At 38.9% G+C, this 21,977-nt stretch overlaps 1 protein-coding gene across 1 annotated transcript in view; it reads right to left on the bottom strand.

The window, feature by feature from the left end:
- Positions 1-20,427, bottom strand: part of LOC104411299 (complement C4-like) — a 43,643-nt gene extending 23,216 nt beyond the window's left edge. Inside the window, exons 1-19 of the mRNA XM_010021687.1 lie at positions 20,363-20,427; positions 19,272-19,464; positions 18,032-18,215; positions 17,326-17,396; positions 16,952-17,037; positions 15,262-15,344; positions 14,030-14,117; positions 10,621-10,726; positions 10,311-10,434; positions 9,371-9,486; positions 8,461-8,628; positions 7,532-7,729; positions 4,974-5,165; positions 3,788-3,937; positions 3,252-3,378; positions 2,813-2,884; positions 1,702-1,905; positions 654-765; positions 363-433 (exon numbers count right to left, since the gene is read on the bottom strand). Of these exons, the coding sequence (XP_010019989.1) occupies positions 363-433; positions 654-765; positions 1,702-1,905; positions 2,813-2,884; positions 3,252-3,378; positions 3,788-3,937; positions 4,974-5,165; positions 7,532-7,729; positions 8,461-8,628; positions 9,371-9,486; positions 10,311-10,434; positions 10,621-10,726; positions 14,030-14,117; positions 15,262-15,344; positions 16,952-17,037; positions 17,326-17,396; positions 18,032-18,215; positions 19,272-19,464; positions 20,363-20,427 (2,410 nt within the window). The remainder of the gene's footprint in view (positions 1-362; positions 434-653; positions 766-1,701; positions 1,906-2,812; positions 2,885-3,251; positions 3,379-3,787; positions 3,938-4,973; positions 5,166-7,531; positions 7,730-8,460; positions 8,629-9,370; positions 9,487-10,310; positions 10,435-10,620; positions 10,727-14,029; positions 14,118-15,261; positions 15,345-16,951; positions 17,038-17,325; positions 17,397-18,031; positions 18,216-19,271; positions 19,465-20,362) is intronic.
- Between the last annotated feature and the right edge of the window lie 1,550 nt (positions 20,428-21,977).

The raw sequence follows: 21,977 nt of genomic DNA, 5'->3' as shown, positions 1-21,977 counted from the left end.
TGTGATGTTATTACCACTACCTTTCTTGTGGCTTCCTGGCCATGAGGAAGTTTGAATGAGATGGTTTATAGAATGGAAAGAATAAACGTCAGTTTTGATTGTATAATCCATCGTCCTTCAGAGTCCACTTCATGTTGTTTTTTTATAAATAATAATAATTAAAAAATATCTATCCATTAATTTCTGCCTGGGCTTTAATATGGCATAAAAGAGAGGAGTAAATGTCATGACCAAAACACTTCTGTGCTTTCCAGTATGAACTGTCTCACTTTGACAACATAACATTGTACCTCTGTTTTAAAAAATATACGTTCTCTATTCATCTGTACAAAGAAACCCAATAAGATACCCAATACTTATACCTTTTTGTGGAGATATGCTTATTGCCTGAACTTCCCAGGTAGTTATAGAGTCAGGAGCAAAATTTTCTATACTAAGAAACACAAAATAAAATGTATTAGGAAGGATGGATAAAATGTAAACATTGTTATTTGCTGAAGTTTGAGTATTATAAGGGAAAAAAGTAGTGCCTCAGCTGTGGAGAGAAAGTAATTGCAAATATTCTGAAGTCATCTGTATCAGATAAAGATGATACTTACATATATTTTACTGTACAAATGTAGACATATTCACCTGGACACGTAATACAGTACCTATGATTTCCAGGGTTTTTCACTTCTTCAGTATTCCACCACCAGCTCTCAGGAAAATAACTGCGCAAGTTGGGAGAGGTTTCATAAAACTCTTCTTCTTGGTCATCATAGTCTGTAAAACAAGAGCGGGGGTTCTGTTTGAAGTCTTTGGCTGCTGACCTTACTCTGTGTTGCAGGGGGTCTGTTTGTCAGAGAGAAAACAGGATGAAAAATACTCTGAATGAAAAGACTTCACCTGGGTTTCATCTTGTGCGTTAAAAAGAAACAAACTTAAAAAAAGAGAAGCAATGACTAAAGCTTGTCGTTCAACAAAAGGCTAATTCTTCTTTCCAAGAACAATAACTATACACTATCAAACATGAAACATTCCCCTTTAGCAACGTGTAGCAAAATTGTTCCCACCATCCCATATTCATGACAGACAGGGCATGAATGGGGAGCTCTGAGAAAAATAGTTGCAGAAATTACACGTGGAACAGGGCCATTGTCAACACAAATTTTTGGTTGGTTGGTTTTGTTTTTTGGGTTTTTTTGGTGTTTCTTTTTTGTTTTGTTTTGTTATATGAGCTCCTGTGTGATCAGAGGAACTCTGTGGAGCAGAAAGGAAGGCTTGCAAAATTGTGCCTGGCTGAAGTGGCCCTTTCTCATGAGGCAGTGTTTTGGAGGTATTGGGGCGTTACAACAGTAGTACCACTAATAAAATAGGCATGAATCTGAGATCACTCAAAGCCCTGACACAGACAACACCCCCCTTCTCTGCTCCTCTACAAACCCCTTCTTTGCAGCTTCCTGGGGTGCAGGCAGGGGCCAACAGCTCCTCCATAAGGCTGTTCTGGTGGCTAGATGATTCCTGCCTTTTCTCACCCTAAGAAGTCATCTATCCCGGTCTGATCCTCAGGGTGTACAGTTGTGAAAATGCAGTGGCAGCACTGAAATACTGATGTGAAAACTCCCTCCTCGGCCCACAGCGTTAAATGCCCCTTAACCCTCCATTGCCACGATAGGAAAGGTATTTTTCTGTAGACAGTTGCATGCCACCGTTCCTTACGTCGTGCCAAGCCCACTCTGGTCCTAGTCCTCTTTTCCTGCCTTCTGAGGGCTGTGGCTTTCTCACAGCAGTCCTGGAAAGCTCTTCTGCATTCAGGGGAGCCAGCCACCTTTGTTAGCCTTTTCACACAAGAAAACCCCATGGGATTTAATTTCATTCCATCTTGACAGCATTTTTGTAGATCAATGTTTTGATATTTTCTGGCTGCAACAAATTAAAGCCCAGAATTAGTGCTGTAGAAGAAGCATAAAGGTGTTCATAATGCTCATTCTTGTCGTCCTTTGCAGTTAGTTGTTATTGCAACAGTCTACCTTCAGCTGTGGACCTGTTCTCTGTTCTAAAACTAGTCCACAAACACAGGAGGAAAGCACAGGCCCTATGGCATTCTAGATATTCTATTCTAAACTTTCTCTTCAAATTCATACTGTGAATTATAAATGCCTCCTTGGCAGAATGGAATTAGATATCTTGATAGAAATAGCCATGGCAGTGTTCTCCTTCTTGAATAAAGAGACCAGTTCCAGAAGAAGAAAAGATTCCAGCTGTAAGCCTTCATGTCTCCTGGCAAGGAAATACAGATTTGTGTACACTGTTTTTTTTGGGGTGTTATTTGATTTTTTTTTCATTTTGTTTTGGTTTTTAGATCAAATATTATACTAGCTCTTCTCTCAATTGGAGCACAAAATACCAAAGCCAGCACAATTTCAAAGCAGAATGTAAAGGAAAAAGAATACCATCTATAAAATATTTTCTGGCAACACAAATAATTTTGAAAAACTTTGAAACCATGACTGATTCCATAACGTTATCTAGTAGAGGTACTTCACATTTAGGATTATAAACTGATGAATTAGTTTTCTTCTGCAGCTGGACCACCCTTGTTTTTTTGTTTTTTGGGGGTTTTTTTTAAGTTATTTTGATAAATGATGCATTGGGTCTCATGACACAGTATACACACTTGTGCTAGGTTATGTCATTTAATGAAAGAAAAAGAACCGTGAATATCTTGGTATCCTTTACTATCCCGTCACTTCTTGCCCCCTAGATCCCAGCCAGATCACTTTGACTCCCCCTGCTAAGCCTTTCAGGCCACCCAGGTGAACAGACATACCAAGTCCTGACATTTTCTTCTGAAAATCCAAAGATCTCTTCTGCTTTTTGGTAACCTGGAGGCATTTATAGCCTGGGAAAGCAAAACAGAAGAGCTTGTTCATGATACTATGATAGTAACAGCTTGATCATTCAGTTCATTCATGGAAGACCAATCTTAGGACTTATTCGCAGAAGACCCGTATTTTGACAAATTACCTTACAGCCCCAGCCCAATTGCTGCCTGCCCCAGCTAAGCTGGGCACCAGAAGACCAGCAGCCATGATCTGGGCTAACTGAGCTGCCAGCACTCAGTGGAAGAACAGAAGCAGAAAAAATCCATAGGCAAGGAAGATTTTGCAACATCACAATAAAATGTTTCTGGTGTTTGAGCAGTCAGTCTCTCCAGATCTATAACGATCTTGTACAAACATCTAAAGTAAATGGCAGGTTGCACTGACCTTCCCGAATTTTGGATTGAATTGTATCTGATAAAAACGCCAGACCAACATCAGTAAAAACTTGAGTGCTATCTGCACCACCACCTGCAGAGCATCCAAGATCATACGAATTCATAGCATTAAATACCTGCCAAATAAAATAGCACAAGTGGACTGTACATACTTGAAAAAGTTTTGGTTATTTTTACATATATTAGAAAATTATTGTAGTCTGACACACAGAAGCAAGACAAACTGGTGATACAAGCTGTGATTGGAAACTGAAGTTAAAGCTGGGGGATATTTCAGACAGGCAGTGCTTTCAAGTAATACTTTTTTAATTTAAAAGCTTGTCTGCTGTAGCATGGAAATCCCTATCTTAAATTCATCATTCATCTTAAATAGATTCTAAATTGCAAAAGCAAAATCAGTTTCAGGTTTAGCAAAGCTGTGATTTAGCAATTAATAGCCATTAATTAAATTTTTGATTCTCTCATTAGTCATGGAAATTTTTGCTGGACTAGTAGATATGATATTTCTTCTTAAAGGTATCTTACTTTTTTAGCTGTAAGCTTGTTTTTCTTGTTCAGAATAAACACTGCTTTATCAACCACAGCTAGGGCAACTGCTCCTGCATGGTCTGTTTCAATCTGCAAATTGACTTTTTCTGTTGGTTCATACACCTCTCGTTCTGTTCTCACTTTAATCTAAATAGAAAAGATTGAAACAAAAATATTGTATTTGTTAATAAAAAGAGAAGACTCTTTGGGCTGGGAATAGTGTCAACAGGGATGTTCCTGTTTTGTGATGTTTCTGCCTGGGATCCTGTGTTTTGGAAGATGTAGATGCAGTTATCTCCTACAGGAGGACAATGTGGGGAGGTTAAAAGATGTGTCTGTGCAGGATAATGGACACTGTCTTTCAACGACACAAGCACCAATGAGAATTAGAAGTGTGTATAAAGAGTTTGCTGAACTAGGGCCTTCATAATTTTGTTATTTTCCAGTGGAAACAAAATCATCATGAAATACAATCAAAAACTAATTAACGTACAAAATTAGCTGGTTTAAACCAAGTAATAGTAGTACCTCCTTTCTATCTCACACTGAAATTTTTCAACATGACTGCATTCAGATCTGGTTCATATCTGATGCAGACACTTCTGTGGTTTAGGAGGAAGTAGCCATGGTGATTATGAATAAATAGGGAGTTATTAATGGAAATGCCAACTTGAACATAAGTGGGTTTTGTTACTGTACAAATGAAGAATTGGCTTGTATGTTAGAGATGGATAATTTTTGTTGAAAACTTTTTTTCCCCCAATGGACTATCACATTTTTTTTCCCAAATCCAGCATTTTTCATTTTTTTTCAAATGATTTCAGACTGCTGACTCTTTTCAGCAGTTGTGTTTCATACTCTTGGGAATAATTGTTGTGTCTTTTTTTTGGTCTTTTTTTTTTTCCATTTTACATTATGGTACCAACATGAGGAGAAGCAGGAAGGTGACAGAAAGGCTTAGAGGAACTCCTGTTTTGTCCACACTTCATTTTCTGATGTAATTTTTTTTAAAGTGCTTTAGTCCCAGCTATATCTTTTAGCCATAATCCTGACAACTCCTTTTTCAGTAAAAATTAGATGTTTTTCACTTTTTAACTCCAGTCACGCACTTGCTCTGCTAATAGCCCATGTTTTTGGTTTTATTTTGGAATACAATAACAAAAACTACTTGCTTTGAAAGTACCTTTCCTTCACAGACATCCATAACGTCCACCCATACAGAATCGGCAACAATCTCTCGACGGCCCTCATTTGCAATGAAGTAGTAAGCTAAAAAGCGAAAGTTGGGCACCATTTTCTTGGTGATTTTAAGGTTTATTATTTTGCTTGAGGAGGGGACCCTTCCCAAAAGCTCAACTTGTCCCTTTGTCACAACCTACAGGGCAGAAACAAACAGAAATCAAATACAGCAAATACACAGTAAACTGGGCATTATATTGCATAATTTTCTATGCATATATAGGATTTTCCAAGGCCATTTCTATCTAAAATTTATTTTCTCCTAGTGACACTTGATAGTTTTATTTCCCAACCTGCACACCAATAGCCTAGAGGAGACCAGCACACACTGCTTGTATGATAGGAGTGTGGTGGTAAAGCCTCTGCTGCACTGATCCTGAGGCCCAGGTTTGAACACAAATCTGTCACTCTCCACTCAATCTTACAACTCGAAAAGGGGGCCCCAGATAGCAGTCTTATTTTTGCCTTCTACAGTAACAGGTCATCACCCCCAAAAGGCATCAGCTTTGTTTAATCTGTAATCAGTACTGAATCTTTCAGGTGGTGTGGAAGGGTTGGAGCAGGAGTTTTCGCCCAAAAGTATTTTTCAGGATAAAGTATTATAGACTGGCCCACAACTGATTTCAGCCCATTTCTCACTATTCCTTTCTTCCCGTGTTATATTAATTGTATTCATGGGTGGTCAGAGGGGTAGAAACCAGACACAGTCTCACTACTGATAGTGCTCCTCCCTGAACAAAATACACACAGCTCTCCTAAACACACAATGAATGGCCTTGAGAAAGAAACAAAGACATGCTGCAGCCTGGTCTGAAATCCTCACTGCCTTTGTGTAGATGACCAAAGTTTAGGAGAGAGCCTCACCATTGAGCTCTAGCAGTGTCTCCCACCACTCCTTCCACACACCTTGTCTGCCCAGCACTGCACCTTCCCAGAGCCTGGCAGCAGCAATTCCAATCCTGTGCTGTCATCCAGCAAAACCCCCAAATCTAAATTTAACTCTTAGGAATACAACTATTCCCATATATCAGAGTCCTATTAAAAATAAATTGGAACTGGTGCCTGTGGTGCTTATCATCCTGGGAAATTTAAGCTGCCAAGGAAAATTAGGACAAAGAGAGGGAGAAGGGGATTAAACACATTTGATGTTCAACAGATTCATTCCTGGAATGTATCCATGAACACATTTGTCTCCTTCAGCAAAATAAATACTTTGCATTCTTTGTCCTGCTGAACAGGATTGTTTCCTTGCTTTTCCACCTATAGAACTGGTTTTCAGACCCAATCTCAGGATGCTATTTAGGGCCCTAACAGCCAGTGCCTTCAGTGGTCCTTCACAACATTATCTGTTGGAGATAACACTGACCTGCCTGTTAACTAAGATCAGGTGCAGGTAATACAGAGCCATGATAATATAAGAATTATGTGTTATTCATTAAATAAACTGTAGTTAACTATAAAAGGTATTTTCTGAGATAGTCAAGGTCCCCTAGAATACAACTAGGTTTTCTAATTGCAGGGACAGAATCTTTCGTATATGTATGATCTGCCCACAACAAGGTGGGCAGTTCTGTAACAGCTGAAAAAAAGTATTTATGGGAATCAGACCAGTAAAAATAATATCTAGTATTGGCTTATTGTGAGGAGAGAATACAGATTGGAAGGAGCAGGAAAGAATAAGATCTGGATTAAGAGAAATCAAATTGCCTTAGATATAGAAGTTATCTGTCCAGGATTTCAGCTTTCAAGCTGTTAATTTAGTATCTTTCAAAAATATTCACATAATTATGCATACAAAAATTACCCTATATGGACCTATTTGCTCTAGACTGTATTGGAAACTACAGACTAAAATTAGTACTAATGTGTCTTTCTTCAGAAATAAAAAACCACAAAGATTTGTGTATTACATGTCCAAAATATATGCAGATGTAAAAAAATAGCAGAATCATAAAAATAGTTTCTGGAAGGGCCCGATGGAGATCTCTAGTTCACCTGCCTGCTCTAAGGTGAGCCATGACCTGCATAAGATTAGGTCAGATGTCATTTTCTCTAGTTGAGTGTTGAATGCTTCTGAAGATGGCAGTTCTCTAAACTCTCTGGGGAACCTCGTCCAGTACTGGGTTCATCACTAGTGAAAAGATTTTTCAAAAATGAACCTTCCAGGCCATAATTTGTAGCCTTTGTCCCTTGTTATATGGCTATATACCATATATGCATGATGGTGCATATACACCACCTAGGAAAGTTTGTGTCCTTTATGTCTGTAATTCCTTTTCAAGTAATTTTAGGCTGCTCTTAACTCTCTCTTAGCCTCCTCACCAAACTGAACAAGCCCAGTTCCCTCAGTCTGACTTGGTAGGTCAGGTGTGCTGGGACACTGATCCTCTTGGTTGCCCTTTGATGGATCCTCCCTGATTTCCCATGTACTAGTAAATAGATAGATGTTCTAGGCTGCATAATTTCTAAAAGAAATGACTGATATGCTGCTATTCTGTTTACCATATAATAGAAATAGTCAATGCTTCCACTGCCAGGCTGACGAATATCATTCAAGGTGATGCGTAAAGTATCTCCAGGTGCCATAATAGTGTGCGGGATGCTGATGCTGAGGTAGTTCAGGGAAGTAGACTGGTATCTTTCAGCTCTGATACTGCTTTCTGGTGATTCTAATTTTTCTTTCCCCTCTTCAGCCTTTACCTGTCAGGGACAAAAAGGACAGAGTAAGTAAAGAGTCCTTCAGGAGACAGTATAGTGTCACCCTTAATTCATATCTTGCAGGGTTATTCAGAAACAGCTGGGAAACGAGATGAATCACTGCTGTGAACTCATTAGCAGAACTTGGCATCAAAAAACAGGATTTTGATTACTTTATTCTCTTACCCTGTTTTGTTTCTTGCTGTATTTGCACTTGATATTTTTCAGCTTTTGCTCTTTCTGAATTAAAATGAATGGCTCAAAATCACAAAGTGATTTTGTACTTAGACAGCTTTTATTTATTTTTATATTGTGCACATAATTGAACTCTCTGAGTGTCCAGATGTAGCCTACTGTCTGCATTGCTCAGGACCTTTCCTTTCCCCTTATAATTTCCTGTCACTTCTCATGGTGATACTCCTTACAGTCCCATTTCCATCCTTCATGTCAGGAAAATACATATCTGAACCACAAAAACCCCCACTACTACACTGATGCATGCACTCCCAAAGCTCTGATGTACAAGAGAGTCTATTCCAGTGAGACATCCCTTAGGCCCCTGGTCTCTCCAACGTACACAATCTTGACAAAGTTGTGCAGATAATGTAAGAAATCATGTTCCACTCTCTGTGCTAATTTAATGAAAATAGATCATCTTCACAGTCATTTGTGATTGTTTTATGAGCTCTTCTCAGCTGTGTATTTTTAAATCTGGATATTTGGGTTTTCTTTACCATTATGTCAAGCATCTGAGCATCTCCAGGGATGTTAAATGTAAAGGCAATTAGACCGTCTTCATTAGAAAGTGCAGTCTTCTTCACTGGGGCATGTCCAGGCAAGGTAACAGTAGCAGTGACAGGTAGAGAGGCAGCAGGAGAGCCATCAACTGAAGTGACAGATGCCTATTGGAAAAAAAATGTTTTTCTGTTACTTCAAGGAAACGCCCAAGTTTAAAAACTGCCCACAAACCAGAATCTTTTACTTTTATAAACTGACAAGATACAAAACTGTACACATTGGTGTTTGAAAATGTGGGCTTTGGGAGAACAGGTAGCGACTGACTCAGCCTGGACTCAAGCTGATGGTAAAAATTTGAGAACACAGCTTAACAGCTGCCGAGATTTTCACTTAGCATCTATTAGATCTCAGCTGATCCCAGAGATATTTGTCTTTATCTTATAATAAGGTAAATTTCTAACTTTAAGTCATTGTAGAAAACTTTGTGGAAGAACTTGAAGGTCTGAAGTTTGAAAACTAAAAAAATTAAATACTTTTTGGGAAAAAAAAAAAAGACAGTACCCTGGTTTAGTTTTCAGAATTTGAGTTTGATATGGGTTTAATTTGATACATTATTATTTTAATCTTCTAGTATGGAAGTGAGGAAGAGACTGCTACATATTTTATAAATCCTTGTAGTGCAGCACTGAGCAGATGACTTCCAGAATAGAAAAACAGCATTTTCAGGCTCTGTGTGTGCAGAAACAAGACAAACCAGGCACACAAACAGTAGCTCTGTGTTGGACCTATTCCTGAAGGTCCCTGTTCCTCAGAGCTCCCACAGGATCAGACAAGGATTTTATAAACAGGGCAGATAAAAATCCCTCGCTATGGAGGCAGAGACAGAGTCAGCTCAATACTACATACCACAACAGAGAAGGGGGCTCCAGGCACAAAATACTTTTTGGTGTTAGACAGATCAACAGCATAAGGAGATTTCACAAACTTCACATTGCTGATTTCCTCTTCCCTCATCTCACCACCTGTTAGTATTAAACAGTATATGTTGCTATGGGAGCAATAACTATGTGCTCGCATATTACCAAAGCATCCATAATTTCTGTTTTCGAGATTAATTGCTACTGAAAAACTTCTGGATAGGTATGCTCCAGGCTCATGCCTCAGATGAACGGCAAGACAAAGCTATTTGTAGTCTATTGTACTTGTGTATATAAAGTATCATGGTCTGGTAAAACTGTGGGAAGGCATAAAAAGACAAGCAGGACTCACAAGGGCTAGATCCTCTGCATTGCACAGTAGATGTAATACATATTCCTTACTTTTAGACTGATAGCTCAGCCAGCTGAGGTACAAAGCAAGCAAAGATACCACACTCAACTAATGACTTTCTTTGTACGAAAGGAATAGATGTAGCTGAGACAGGTGCTCAAAGAAGACCTCAAGGGGAACAGTTTATCTGTGTTGATACAGGTGTCTGGTATCACTTCAGAGGGACTAGGGTATCTTAGATATCATCACAGGGATGTTTAACATGGAACAGACTCTACTGGAGAGTACTTAGAGTAGACTTGAGCACTTTTGTAGCAGCAGTGGAATACCACATAAGACTACATAGAACATTTAAAGTAGTACTGGACATTTGTGTTCAGATAAGTGAATCCTGCCCAAGATTAAGTTTTGATCAAAGAAGAGGGTCAGATGAAAGAGACTGTCATGCACTATGGCATGAGCAAGCTTTGCAGTGAAGATTGGTCCAGTGGACAAGATTTGACACACAAAGGATTATACTACAGAAAAATCAATGTAAATATTCCAGACTGTATTAGCTAAGGCATAGTGTACTCACTTGCAGTTTCTACAGTGGTAACAGCAACATATAAATGAAGTCCTTCCAGAGTAGAAATACTTTTTTCTAGTTTCTCTTCCAAAAGTGGAGTATTTAAAGTAACTCTTCCTTTTCCATTTCGAATCTAAAATAAAAGTGGAGGAAAAAAAAAAAAGCAACAACCCTCTACTGGTTTGCTGCCATTAAAATGAAAAAACTGTTGCTTACAGCATGACTACAGTATTACACGGATCTATGTTTTGATAATTTCTGAGAGTATTCAGGTCACCTAGAATAAATAAGAATAGTTCCACTGAACTGCAGCACTTACTGATAGCTGTTGCTCCAGGCCTGGAAGAAAGGCTTTTCTCTCATTTTCATCCATTATGCCAAATCGCACATATGCAACACCTTGAATACCTTTCCCATAAGTGTGTCTTTGGAAGGAAGAAAAGGAGATGAATCATTACATTAATAAAAAGCAAGCATAAATCAGGCTAATTATTTTATGCTGAAACAAGACTGGGATATCTGTAGTCATCCCATCTGTATCTAATAACTTGGAAATGAAAATTAGTCTCACTTAATGATAATTCAGACGTGAAGACTTTTACTGGTCTGTGTGCAGAGAAATATATAGAGTAAATCCCATTGGCAGAGTCATATGTGGAGGCACTGTCTGACAGGATTTACATCAGAGTCATTTAAATTTTATTATTTTTTTTTTTTTTACAAATTGTTGAGAACTTTAGTTGCACAGTGAGGTCTCACACAATTCATCCCTTTCACAGGGAGCAAGGGAGGTATCCAGTGTATTTAGCTTGGATGAACGCTAATTCCTTTGTATAAGACACCTCATGAACAGACCTTTTAAAATAAAGGACCAGAGAATCATCTCAGGGACCTGCCTAAAGTATTTGGTAGTTCTGAAGACCTCTAGAGACAGATGCTACCTGCTGATCTTTTAATACCTGCATTAGGCAGAGTAGACACCCTCTGCTCCATGTCTCTCCTATGGATTTATTCAGAATAACATAGGGACCTCAGTCCAGAAAACCTCTGAACTCTCCATATAGGTCATGGAGACAGAGAATAGGGCATGTTGTTGCACCTGGCAGGCTCCTTACTTAAGAAAATCTTGGCAGATGGCATCTTCCTGAAGCACAGCATGTAATGTCCTATGTGAGATTTGTCACAACCATGGTGGTGTCTTTCATCTGTGGAAATACCGCTTCACCTCAGTTCTGTAATGGCTTATTCTTGTTTAAACAAAAGGCTGCTTCAAATTGACCTGATCAGCAGCACTGATCTATACCAATGAAGCTAACTGAGAGGCAGTTCTTACGAAAACTGCTTAAAATGCCAGAACTAACAACTGTGGGAAACAACAGTCAATATACCAAATAAGTGTTCATTTCATGCATGGCCAGTTCAGAGAAATAAGTTCAATTATCAGGAATTCCATATGCTGATTTTGATGAAAGTCAGGCCGGCTGGTGTAGCACCACTAGGACTTTGTCCAATAGACAAAAGGACATTATCCAGTTATTCAATTCCAATTTTTCCTCCTAAGTAATTATGATGTTAATGAGTAGTGAAGTATATATGAAAGAGTTGCACGGTCCATAAACTCAAAATTGAGTGCTGCACTAACATACAGAGAAAACCTTAGAAAGGATTAAATTATTAAAACCAGTTATCTGATATCACTTCATATCACAATATCAAGTAATCATGAATAAAGCTAGTTATGATACAATAGTACCAAATAAAGAAGTGAAGGTGGTCAAAAGGAGAAGAATTGATTTTGTGCAGCCAAACAAAGGAGGTGGATACGGGGTTCTGCCAGCACTCTGAAGGTGTGTTGGGCAAAAGAAGGACCAGCACTGTCAAGGCAAAGAGCTCAAGGACAGCAGGCAGAAGACCAGGAGGGTGTAAGCCAGCCTGGGATGAATTTAGACCAGGAATAAAATCCACTAGAACTGGAGGGCTAGAGGATCAGTCTTGGTTACAGTGCCAGGGTCAGCGTAGTACATCTAGCCACTGCACCCAGTTTGGACCAGGTTAATTAAATTAAATTGAGTGCAGTGCTGTGCAGCTGCAGCTGGCTGGCACAGCACAGCCCATGCAAGCTCTACTAAACGCCCTGTCTTCCACAGCAGGGTGGCCTCATGCAGACCTGGGGTGCCTCTTGGTCCATGCTTCCTCCCAAAATGTTTCCAGGAATTCTTTGGGGAGAGCTGTATAGCTGAGGCCGAGCCTGTGCCATGCACCAGCTAAGACATCAGTGACCTAACTCCGGGCTCAGGAACCTTTCCTGGAACTGTCTAATTTACTACCCAGGTGATTCAAATACCTTTTCTGGTATCATGTTCAAATGCAGATGAAGTTCCTACCATATGAGAATAATTTGTCATATAAGGAAAACATCTAAGAAATAATATCTCAAAAGAGCACAGAATTATAGAACAGTTTGGGTTGGAAGAGACCTTAAAGACCATCTGGTTCCAACCCCCCTGCCATGGGCAGGGACACCTTCCACTAGACCAGGTTGCTCAAAGTCCCATCCAACCTGGCCTTGAACACTTCAGGCATGGAGCAGCCACAACTTCTCTGGACAACCTGTTCCAGTGTCTCACCACCCTCACAGTAAAGAACTTACTTCTAATATCTAACCTAAATCTACCATCTTCCAGTTTATTTCTCTCTCCATCTTCCTAATGTGCAAGGTGGCCAAGATATTTCTAGTCATTTTGGTCTGCATCTGAGCAGTAAATAAAGGAAGAACATTCTCCTCAGAGGCAATCATTAGTATTTCCACTCCTAAGAAACTTGAAAATTCCATAGCTGAGAAAGCTTGATGTATGTTGATGAGCCACTGTTAGATCATAGAAAATTTAGATCTGTCAGTGTGAGATCAAAAGTACCTGGGCCACACAGCACAAAATACTTATCCAATCAAGGTTCAGTCTGATTCTTCCAAAGTACTCAAAATATTTTGATGAATTAAATTTTTGTTGTCTGACTTTCTGAGTTAATAGATACTTGATGCCATTCTAACTTTCTAATTTGACATGGGATGAGGTGTAATTTAGTCTCCATGGAGCCCTGCCTCATGGTTTGGCCAGTTTGAGAGCTGAGCTCTGTAGCCATGTCTCATCCAGATCAGTGTTGCCCTACTGTGCAGTACTGCACATGTCTGTAGTGATGGACATGGAAAGACCTCTGATTAAATGTGTTTATTCACCTGGAAGTATATCAGCATAAAATCATTACTCTCAAATAAACACTAGCTTATTATTTACAAACTTCACTAGGCTTTGAGAAAATTTCATACCCAAACTTGAATCCATTTCTACTTGAATTACATTAAACAGCAACATCTGAGGCTTTAGAATGTTTCTAAATGGTTAAAGCAAAAAGTATAAAGAAAAGCAGGTTATTGTTTTGCCTGGAACCTTATCTAGCAATAGAGAGAAGAATCCTAAATAGTCACCTTTTTACTAGCAAACTAAAGTATTCAGAAAATCTTTCTTCATTTCGATGACCTCCACTTAGGCCCAGATAGCATTTTACACTAATATCTCACGTTACTAGTGGAAACAGTATATAGGATTAAAGTCAGATTCAAGTACAGCCAGAAGCTAGTTAACTGTTAATGAAGAGAAAAAGGAGGAAGTTGCAAAGTTCATCATCTACTTCTCTGCCTTGTAAAACAGCCTTGCTGCAAGCACACTTACTTTGCCTCAATATCAAACACAAAGCTGTCATTCCAGATGTGGTAGTATGGCTGAAGTGGGATGAGTTTGACTTCAAAAGATGGAAGTTCTGCATGGAAGAAAAGAAGATAAAAAGTCATGACATGTGAGTTTCAAACTTAAACTCCTGGCATGTGGCAACACCCTCTGAGAGGATGCAGCTGCACTGAGAAGATGTTTTAGTTTGAATCAGCAATGCTCTTCTGAAGCAAATGTCCTGATCATCTTCCCTTATACTGCTTTACTTCACAGAGCGGAGTAGTTTTCAAGCACACAAAATTGATTTACATTTTCATTTACAGTGAAAAAAAATTCAAATTAAACTTTCATTTACGATGAGAACAAGCCAGAAGATAAGCCTTAACTGGCAGCTAATGGGCATTAAGTGCCCTGGACTAGTAGCAGTCTGAGGTAAACCCACCCTGAAATGGAATGAGTGTGGACAAGGTCCTTAGCATCAGCTGTGTCACTTTGCAATTTGCTCCTATGAAGTTTAACTATCTGCTACTGTAGATATAGCTAGAGAAATTTGCTCCTGTATTTAGGTGTTTGCAGATGATGCTGTAGCCTCCACTATTATGTGATATCCACTAGCTCAGGCAAGCCCAGTTTTGTTAAACTGAGAATTTAATATAATCCTGAGAATTTAGTTTATCTTTAAGAAAAAATGAACAACAAACAACCCTACACTAAATTCTATTGCAAATAAATCAAGCCTTTTTTTACCCCAAATTGTTAAATTTCTACATTTCCACTTCTTTTGCAGTGAGCTCACTTTTCTTTAAAAAAGCTTCTCTCAGCATAGGTACAACTCTAAGCAACTTCCAAACTGAATTCTGCTGAGAGAAAATAGGTAGCTTGCTTTTTCATTCTAGTCTTCACTGAAACTATAGTCAGAATTACAATGATTTTAAAATGAAGCTCATGTCCATTCTTTTTTTTCATTAGGAGAGCCCTTCCAAAAAAGGATGTTTTTTGAAAAATGTTGAAGTTACTTAGTTTGTACAAAAATAAAGGGTTTTTTTGAACTATAAGTGGAAGGAGCACAAAGCCAGAGTTCTCCTTCTGTGCATTAGAGATAGCAATGAGGCACTGAAACACTGTAAATTTTGTTCTTAGTACCTAATTACAGCCAGGTTTAATCACTACAGGCTATCTTTTAACACATAGTGATGAATTCATATATTTATAACACAAATTAAATATTCTCTTACCATAAATTTTAACTTCAAATTCAGCAGAAACATTAGACATTTCATATTGATGAAACCAGGCTTTGATTTTCCAAGTTCCAGGCCTAAAGATCAGATTCAGCAGAAAAAAGTTGATTAGAATTCCTCGTATATCTTATGATGCTAATATATTTAAATTGTCACAAAATGCTAATGTTTTCCTTGCTTTGATCTCATCCCAAACTAATTTATTAATGGATTTCTCTTTGCTAGAAGCCAGAAACGTATTTTCAAATGTCCTAGGCAACACTCAAAAAGACTTTATGAGGAACTGCAAGATAACGTGTTTGCAAGCCACATGTAGCATGCACTGCCTTTGAAAAGCCCTCAGAAATAGATAACTCATCATGTTCTTCCTATAGCTTATCTTCACTGTGATGTCAAAATCAATCTAGCATGCAAGAACACACTGATTATTAAGTAAAAGCTTGACTGCTTGAAATCAGAAGTAATTAATTACACTTTGCAAGCACAGCCCTTACAGGAGTGCTCTCCTGAATGCTCTTCTGAATGTAGTCATACGGTTGAGCAGATAGATAAGCAGTTCGCTAAATTGTTCCTTACCAGGAGAAATGTTGCTAATTTCAGCATATTAACATAAAATTCAGGATTCATCTCTGTAAGATGAGGTGCTTAATGGTAAAAAGACATTAATCAGAGGTTCAATCTCTGCTCCATGGCAGGAGAAAGTACATTTTGAAAGGTAATTCAAGCAAAATCAGCAGTTAAAAATCTTCAGTATTTCAACAGGTAAGGGGGATGAATCTGGATGGTTTAATCCCGCTAACAGGAGGTGGGATGAGTCCTGCTCACTTGAGACATTATAACTGAGGTCTCTAATCTGCATAGGTCTTCTTGGGCTCCTTGAGAGACAATGGAGAGAAACAGACAGTGATGAGATATGGTTCATCTCATCCTGACATAGTCATCTAAAACTGCTCAGATGAACCACAGCCTAAATATCACAGAATCATAAAATGGTTTGGGTTGAAAAGGACTTAAAAGATCATCTAGTGAAAAATCCAACCCTTCTGCCATGGGCAGGGACATCTTCACTAGACCAGCTAGCTCAAAACCCCAGCCGACGTGGCCTTGAACACTTCCAGGGATGGGGCAGCCACAACTTCTCTGGGCAACTTGTGCCAGTGTCTCACCACCCTCACAGTAAATTTATTCCTACTACCTAATCTAAATCTACCGTCTTTCATTTTAAAGCCATTGCCCCTTGTTCTGTCACTACATGCCCTTGTAAAAAGTCCCTCTCCAGATTTCTTGTAGGCCCACTTTAGGTACTGGAAGGCTGCTCTAAGGTCTCTCTGAAGTCTCCCCCATGTCAGAGAAGGGAGTGTGGGGTGACACGCTCAGGTATAGACCCCTGCATGACAGGAGGCACCAGAGCAACCACACTTGGCTTACTGCTGTCACATGCTGCCAGTGCGCCATGGTGCTTCCCAGGTGTAATCAGAGCACAACTATCTTCTTTAGTGCACCTACTGTTCTGAAGCAATGGTAAAGCAGACAACACACAATCAGAAAAAGAAGGGAGGAAAACACGGGAGCAGAGCAGAAAGAAGTGAAAGACAAGACTTGTTTTTATCTTGAAGATAGTTCTGCTGCAAGAGACATTTTGCCATGTGAACTGTCTTAACGCACAAGGCACAGCAGTACGTACTCGGCAATGTCAGGTATTTCAAAGTTTTCACTGAACACTGTTTTTATTTTCCGGTCTGACTTTTTAACCACCATTCCTTTTGAATTCTGTTGAGGGAGAGAAAACAAACAAAATTATGCACCAAGTGTCAAATGTCTACATCCAAAAGCTCAGGTTCATATACTAGTCCTAAGGAAGAGAAAATGCTCTGCTTGCTTTCCTGCTTTAATATTCACATTATGTCTCCTGATATTGGCCAAAAATGATTAGATATTTCTCAAAATGTGTAAATACTGATTTCTGGAGAGAAAACATAGCTATAATTTTATTTTAGATCTCCTTCATAGTTCCTGTGCCAAAGGAGCACTCATTAACAGTGGTTTTTGTATACTTACAAGCACAGTGACTGTAACTGTGTCATCTGCTGGCCTCATAGCATTGTCCAGAATGAAGATCCTGTATTTCACTGTTTAATGGAAGAATAAATGTGTTCATATACTTATATCTGTCCTTTGTAGGTAGTAATTACTACAAGCTCTGAACCGAGTTACCAAGTTTAGGATAAAACATTTTCTTTTAATGAAAAGTAATCTGAGAAAATTAAAAAGCAAATTCTAAAAAATACTCATGGAACTTCATTCAATATCGTATTCCTTTTGCAGTCAAGGCCTGCAACCAAATTCAAGAACTTTTTTGACTTGTCTCTCTTCTTAATTTAATTTTTAAGTAACAAACAAGTTGTGGTCTTAAAGTGAAAGGATTCTGGTGTTGGAAGCAGAGGCAATAGGAAGTTTTTTGTAGGTTTCTCACAATTTTGCTTTCCAAAGGAAAGTCATTGTTAGGCTTTTTGACCAAAATGGAACAGATTCTGCCTGGCTCCTATTAGAGGAGGGAATGACTTTGTAACTCTGGTGGCATTTCCACATGGGTTGCTACAACGCGCTGAGCAGACCCTGTAGGAGCCCTGCTTTTGCAAAGGTGAGTTTCAGGGTTAAATGAGAAGGATTTACACTAGGAAGAATCAAGCCAGTATTACTTTTTCTAATCCTGCCCTTGTAATGTTTTTATTCAACATCTGAAATTCAGCATTTGAATTTTAACCTTTGGAATTTGGTGTGTATATAGGCTTATCTGTCTGAATAAAAATGTAGCCTTTCTTGGAAGACAGGAGGATGCGAGTGCTTTGAACAGTCTGCTTATAAAGGTCTTTGCTTTCAGTGACTAGCAGAACATATGGCTGATGGCTCTTCTTGAACAGATCCTGTCGTGGAGTTCCTGGCTTGACCTGAAGAGGACGAAAGGAAAAAGCCCACCAAGTCAGATATGAACCTGGTAATTTTGGAAGCACACAGCAAAGGCCCAAAACAGCTGAAGTGTTTGAGTAATTTTATTAGCACTATTCAACAAAAGATACTCTATTGTATCTTTCTCACTGGGTGTTGTATCTTTCTTACTGGGCAAACATTTCTTTTTAAGTAGAAATACTAACTAATCCCGCATTTTCCACTATAGAAGTACATATTTTTCTGTCCAATGGCAATAAGTCAAGACCAGTGACTTTTCTTCAGTCTACATGTATGTTAAATTCTAGTTACCGTGTCATTTAGTAGCTGTAGCAGCACCCTTTAATCTTTCACTTGCTAAAATCTTGGCTATAGGATTAGAGCTTTACCTCATGGAGGTTAATACAGTGTTTCTAAACATCAGTGCTCAAGAAGAACCTGATTTGAAAGCTCAGCTTTTAGCTTTGGGACTAATCAATCAGAGCTAAAGTGAGTCTTGCTTTGTGCTGTTTTCCAGCCAAATAGCCCAAACAAGTACTCCTGAACAAAATGCTGCCAAACTTCAAAGAAACATGTCAGAAGCAAAGGGTGCAAAGCCGGATATAAAGAATTAATCAATTTACAGGTTTGCAGAAACATCACAGGCTCTGATCTGAGAGACTGCACATGTTTAAAGATTTCTCCTGATTTATAAAAATGGGCAGTATGCCAGAGGCAGAAGTGGTGCAGAAAACTAAATGGTGATAAAACAACAAAACGTTTTTAAATTTAATTTTGTCACAGATCTACCGTGATGAAAAGCTCTTTCATTACCATGTGGCAAAATCCTGAGCATCCTAGTTGGGCACAAAAGAGCACTCACAATCATCGTTGAAATTATATTAGGGGTTATTTTATTAGACGTTTGGGTGAATAGGGTGCTGCTGACAGTGGAATTGGTGTTTTGTCATCTGTCTCTAAGGATCAGTGCTGTCTCAGTTTCGACTTATTCCTAGTACAGATTATGCTTTTTTCATCACCAGAGTAAAACATTTACATCACTATGTTGGTAGACTCACCATTAATTTTTTCATGTCTTGGTAGTTGTTATTTTGGTTAAGGTTAAAGATGATCCTCTCTGATAGGAGCTGATTTTTTGTCTCATCTTTGAAGTATGCAGTAACTTGCACAGGACGTTGTGCTCCATGGACTTGAACTGTTATTGTCTCATGTGTACCCAAATGTACCACATTTGGGGCAGTAATAAGAAATCTAAACCAACAGAAAAACAGATTGTCCAGTATGAAGGATGATTTTTGCATAATTCAAAAATGTCCAACCAATATGAATCTTAAAGAAAAACCGGACTCTCACAGAAGAGTTGAGCTTGGGACTTGTGGAGATCATGTAGTCCATCCCTTTGTGAGTCAGAGTAAATACTCTGGACACTGGAGGTCAGCACCAGACTGCAGGCAGAGAAATAAGTATTTGGGGCTGGACATAACTTCAAAGGTGTGCTGACTTGGAAGGGGAGGAGAGTTTGATCTTCCTGGACAAATATCTCATCAAAGGTCTTGTCTGGCTATGACAAGCACCTAAATACACTTGATGCTGGTGGTAACAAAACAGGAGTCTCTTCTTCAAAGTCAATTTGAGGGACCTTGTTAATACTCTATTAATTTTCTCAGTTACATCTACTTCCCAAACTCAGGAATATGTCCAACTAGAAGAATCAGAATCAATGTATGTAAATCTCCACTCAAATAGAGGGTAAGTAAGTAGAGAAAATTCTGAAACTCTCCCAGAAGTGAGACCTTTGCTTCCTGCAATGTAGAAATCAATTACTAAAAGGAGAGTTATTCTTTCCCAAGATTTTCCAATCCAGTAAATGTCATAAACTAAAGATGAGCAAGCAGCAATAACAGCATGAACATCATGCTTCAGTAGGACGTTTAAAATTGTTTGTTACAGAATGGAAATCTCTCCTCTTACAAGTGCCTTGAAAGGGCAGTTTTACCTATTGAAGTGTATTACCTATTTAAGGTAATACCAATTTTCAGTGGTCAAAGAAACAGGTTTTGTTGATTCTCTATCAAAACCTTTAACATTGCCTACTTTCTCTTTCAAACAATTTGTTAGGAGTGAAGAATTATTAATAAAATGTACTTACGATGGTTCTTGCTGTGCACTGGAAAACAGCAAACAAAAGCTGATCAAAAATACTAGCCTTTCCATCTGCAAAACAGAAATACCAAACAGCCACTATCAATCTACCCTTAAGCTGCAGGTTGTAAGGAATGACCTGATGGCATACTGCAGCAAAGAACATTGCCTGTCCTGGTTATTTATTAATAACTAGAAAAACTGTGCAACCAATAGTGATGGACATGCTAGTGATGCACAGATTAAATAGCCCGGGGAGAGACAATCTGGCCTAAGACAGTTTTTACATCTGATAATTCATTCATTTTCATTATTCATTCGATTTCATTATTGAAGCTCTTCCCAGCTTCAATATTTTCATGCGAGCAACTAGAAGTCATGTGCAGAGACGAGTTTTCACAAATATGGTAAAGGCAATCTCCAAATCAAACAAGACACCATAGCTAAAAAGCGTCTGTTAAGCACTTCTAAGTGGAGACAAATGTGACAGGTCCCTTTTCCATTAACTTCTCTACTTCTTCAGGTCTTCTCTACTTAGCCCCAGGCATTTCTGTGGTCCAGCAAAGTTGAGAGAAAGCTCCTGGTTTAGATAGCACCAAAGGAGTTGTGCTGGAAATCTACCTGTACAACTCAGTCCCAGTCTGTAGTGCTTGAAGGCATTCATGCTTTAACTTAAGTGGAACTAAAATAGATGTCTTTGAGCTACTCAGTTCAGTTTTGCTTTATGGTCAAGACAGAGGGCTTTTCCAGAGTGTGATTAGCTTCATCTTAGCATGAGCACATAAGATGACTCATCAGCTGAAGGCATTTCAGGCTGCAGGAAAGACAGTCTCTTAAAAGGCAGGATACTCAAAAAAGGGGACAAAAAAATTGTATCTGAGGAATAATTGTTTGTGCAGGAGCCAGTTTTGATCGAAGGCAAATGACATAACAAACTGAAACTCTTACCAGGTTTCATTTTTGCAAGATTTTACTGGACTGTTGTCTCGCAAACATAATTTTGTTGACTAATGAGAATGGAAAATTGCCTATCTGATTAACAGGCAGGTCAAATCCCAGAAATGATCACATGGCTGCCCAAAAGTTCTGGTGATAAACTGCTGTTTAACACACCACATTTAAATCTGTGTCTATAATTATTAGCAATGCATGCCTTAAATCACCCCTCCGTTATTTGTAAGGTGAATTTACGCTCACAGCTAGAGCTACTTGCACTGTGAGGGTGAAGGGACCTCCATCTCACCCCACTCCTTGCCTAAGAGATATCCCTTTCCTTGTTCTTCAGACAAGCTGCTTTAAGACAAGAGGTAGAGGAATAAAAGAAGGTGTAAGGTGTCAACAAACCAGTTCCCTATTTTACACTGAGTGTGTCACAAGTGTAGTAGCTCCCTCTGAGATAAAACCAGACAGATGGCAAGTACTTTCTGTCAGCTGGTGGTCACAGGAAGTACCAGCAGCAGTAGCAACAAGAACGTTTCTGTTTTCAAACTCATGTTAGCGAAGGCTAAGTTTTGCCTGCTCTAGGCATAGTTTTTTTTTTCGGAGAGACAGTTGCCTTCACCCTTCCTCTTCTGGTTTCTACTCTCACTTCAGCTGTCAGACAAGGGCGAGAAGGTGAAGAA

Source organism: Nestor notabilis, unplaced genomic scaffold (assembly GCF_000696875.1).
Source record: "Nestor notabilis isolate BGI_N333 unplaced genomic scaffold, ASM69687v1 scaffold819, whole genome shotgun sequence".
NCBI lineage: Eukaryota > Metazoa > Chordata > Aves > Psittaciformes > Psittacidae > Nestor > Nestor notabilis.
The sequence above is the reverse complement of the archived record's forward strand: the minus strand, read 5'-3'. Positions and strand labels throughout refer to the sequence as shown.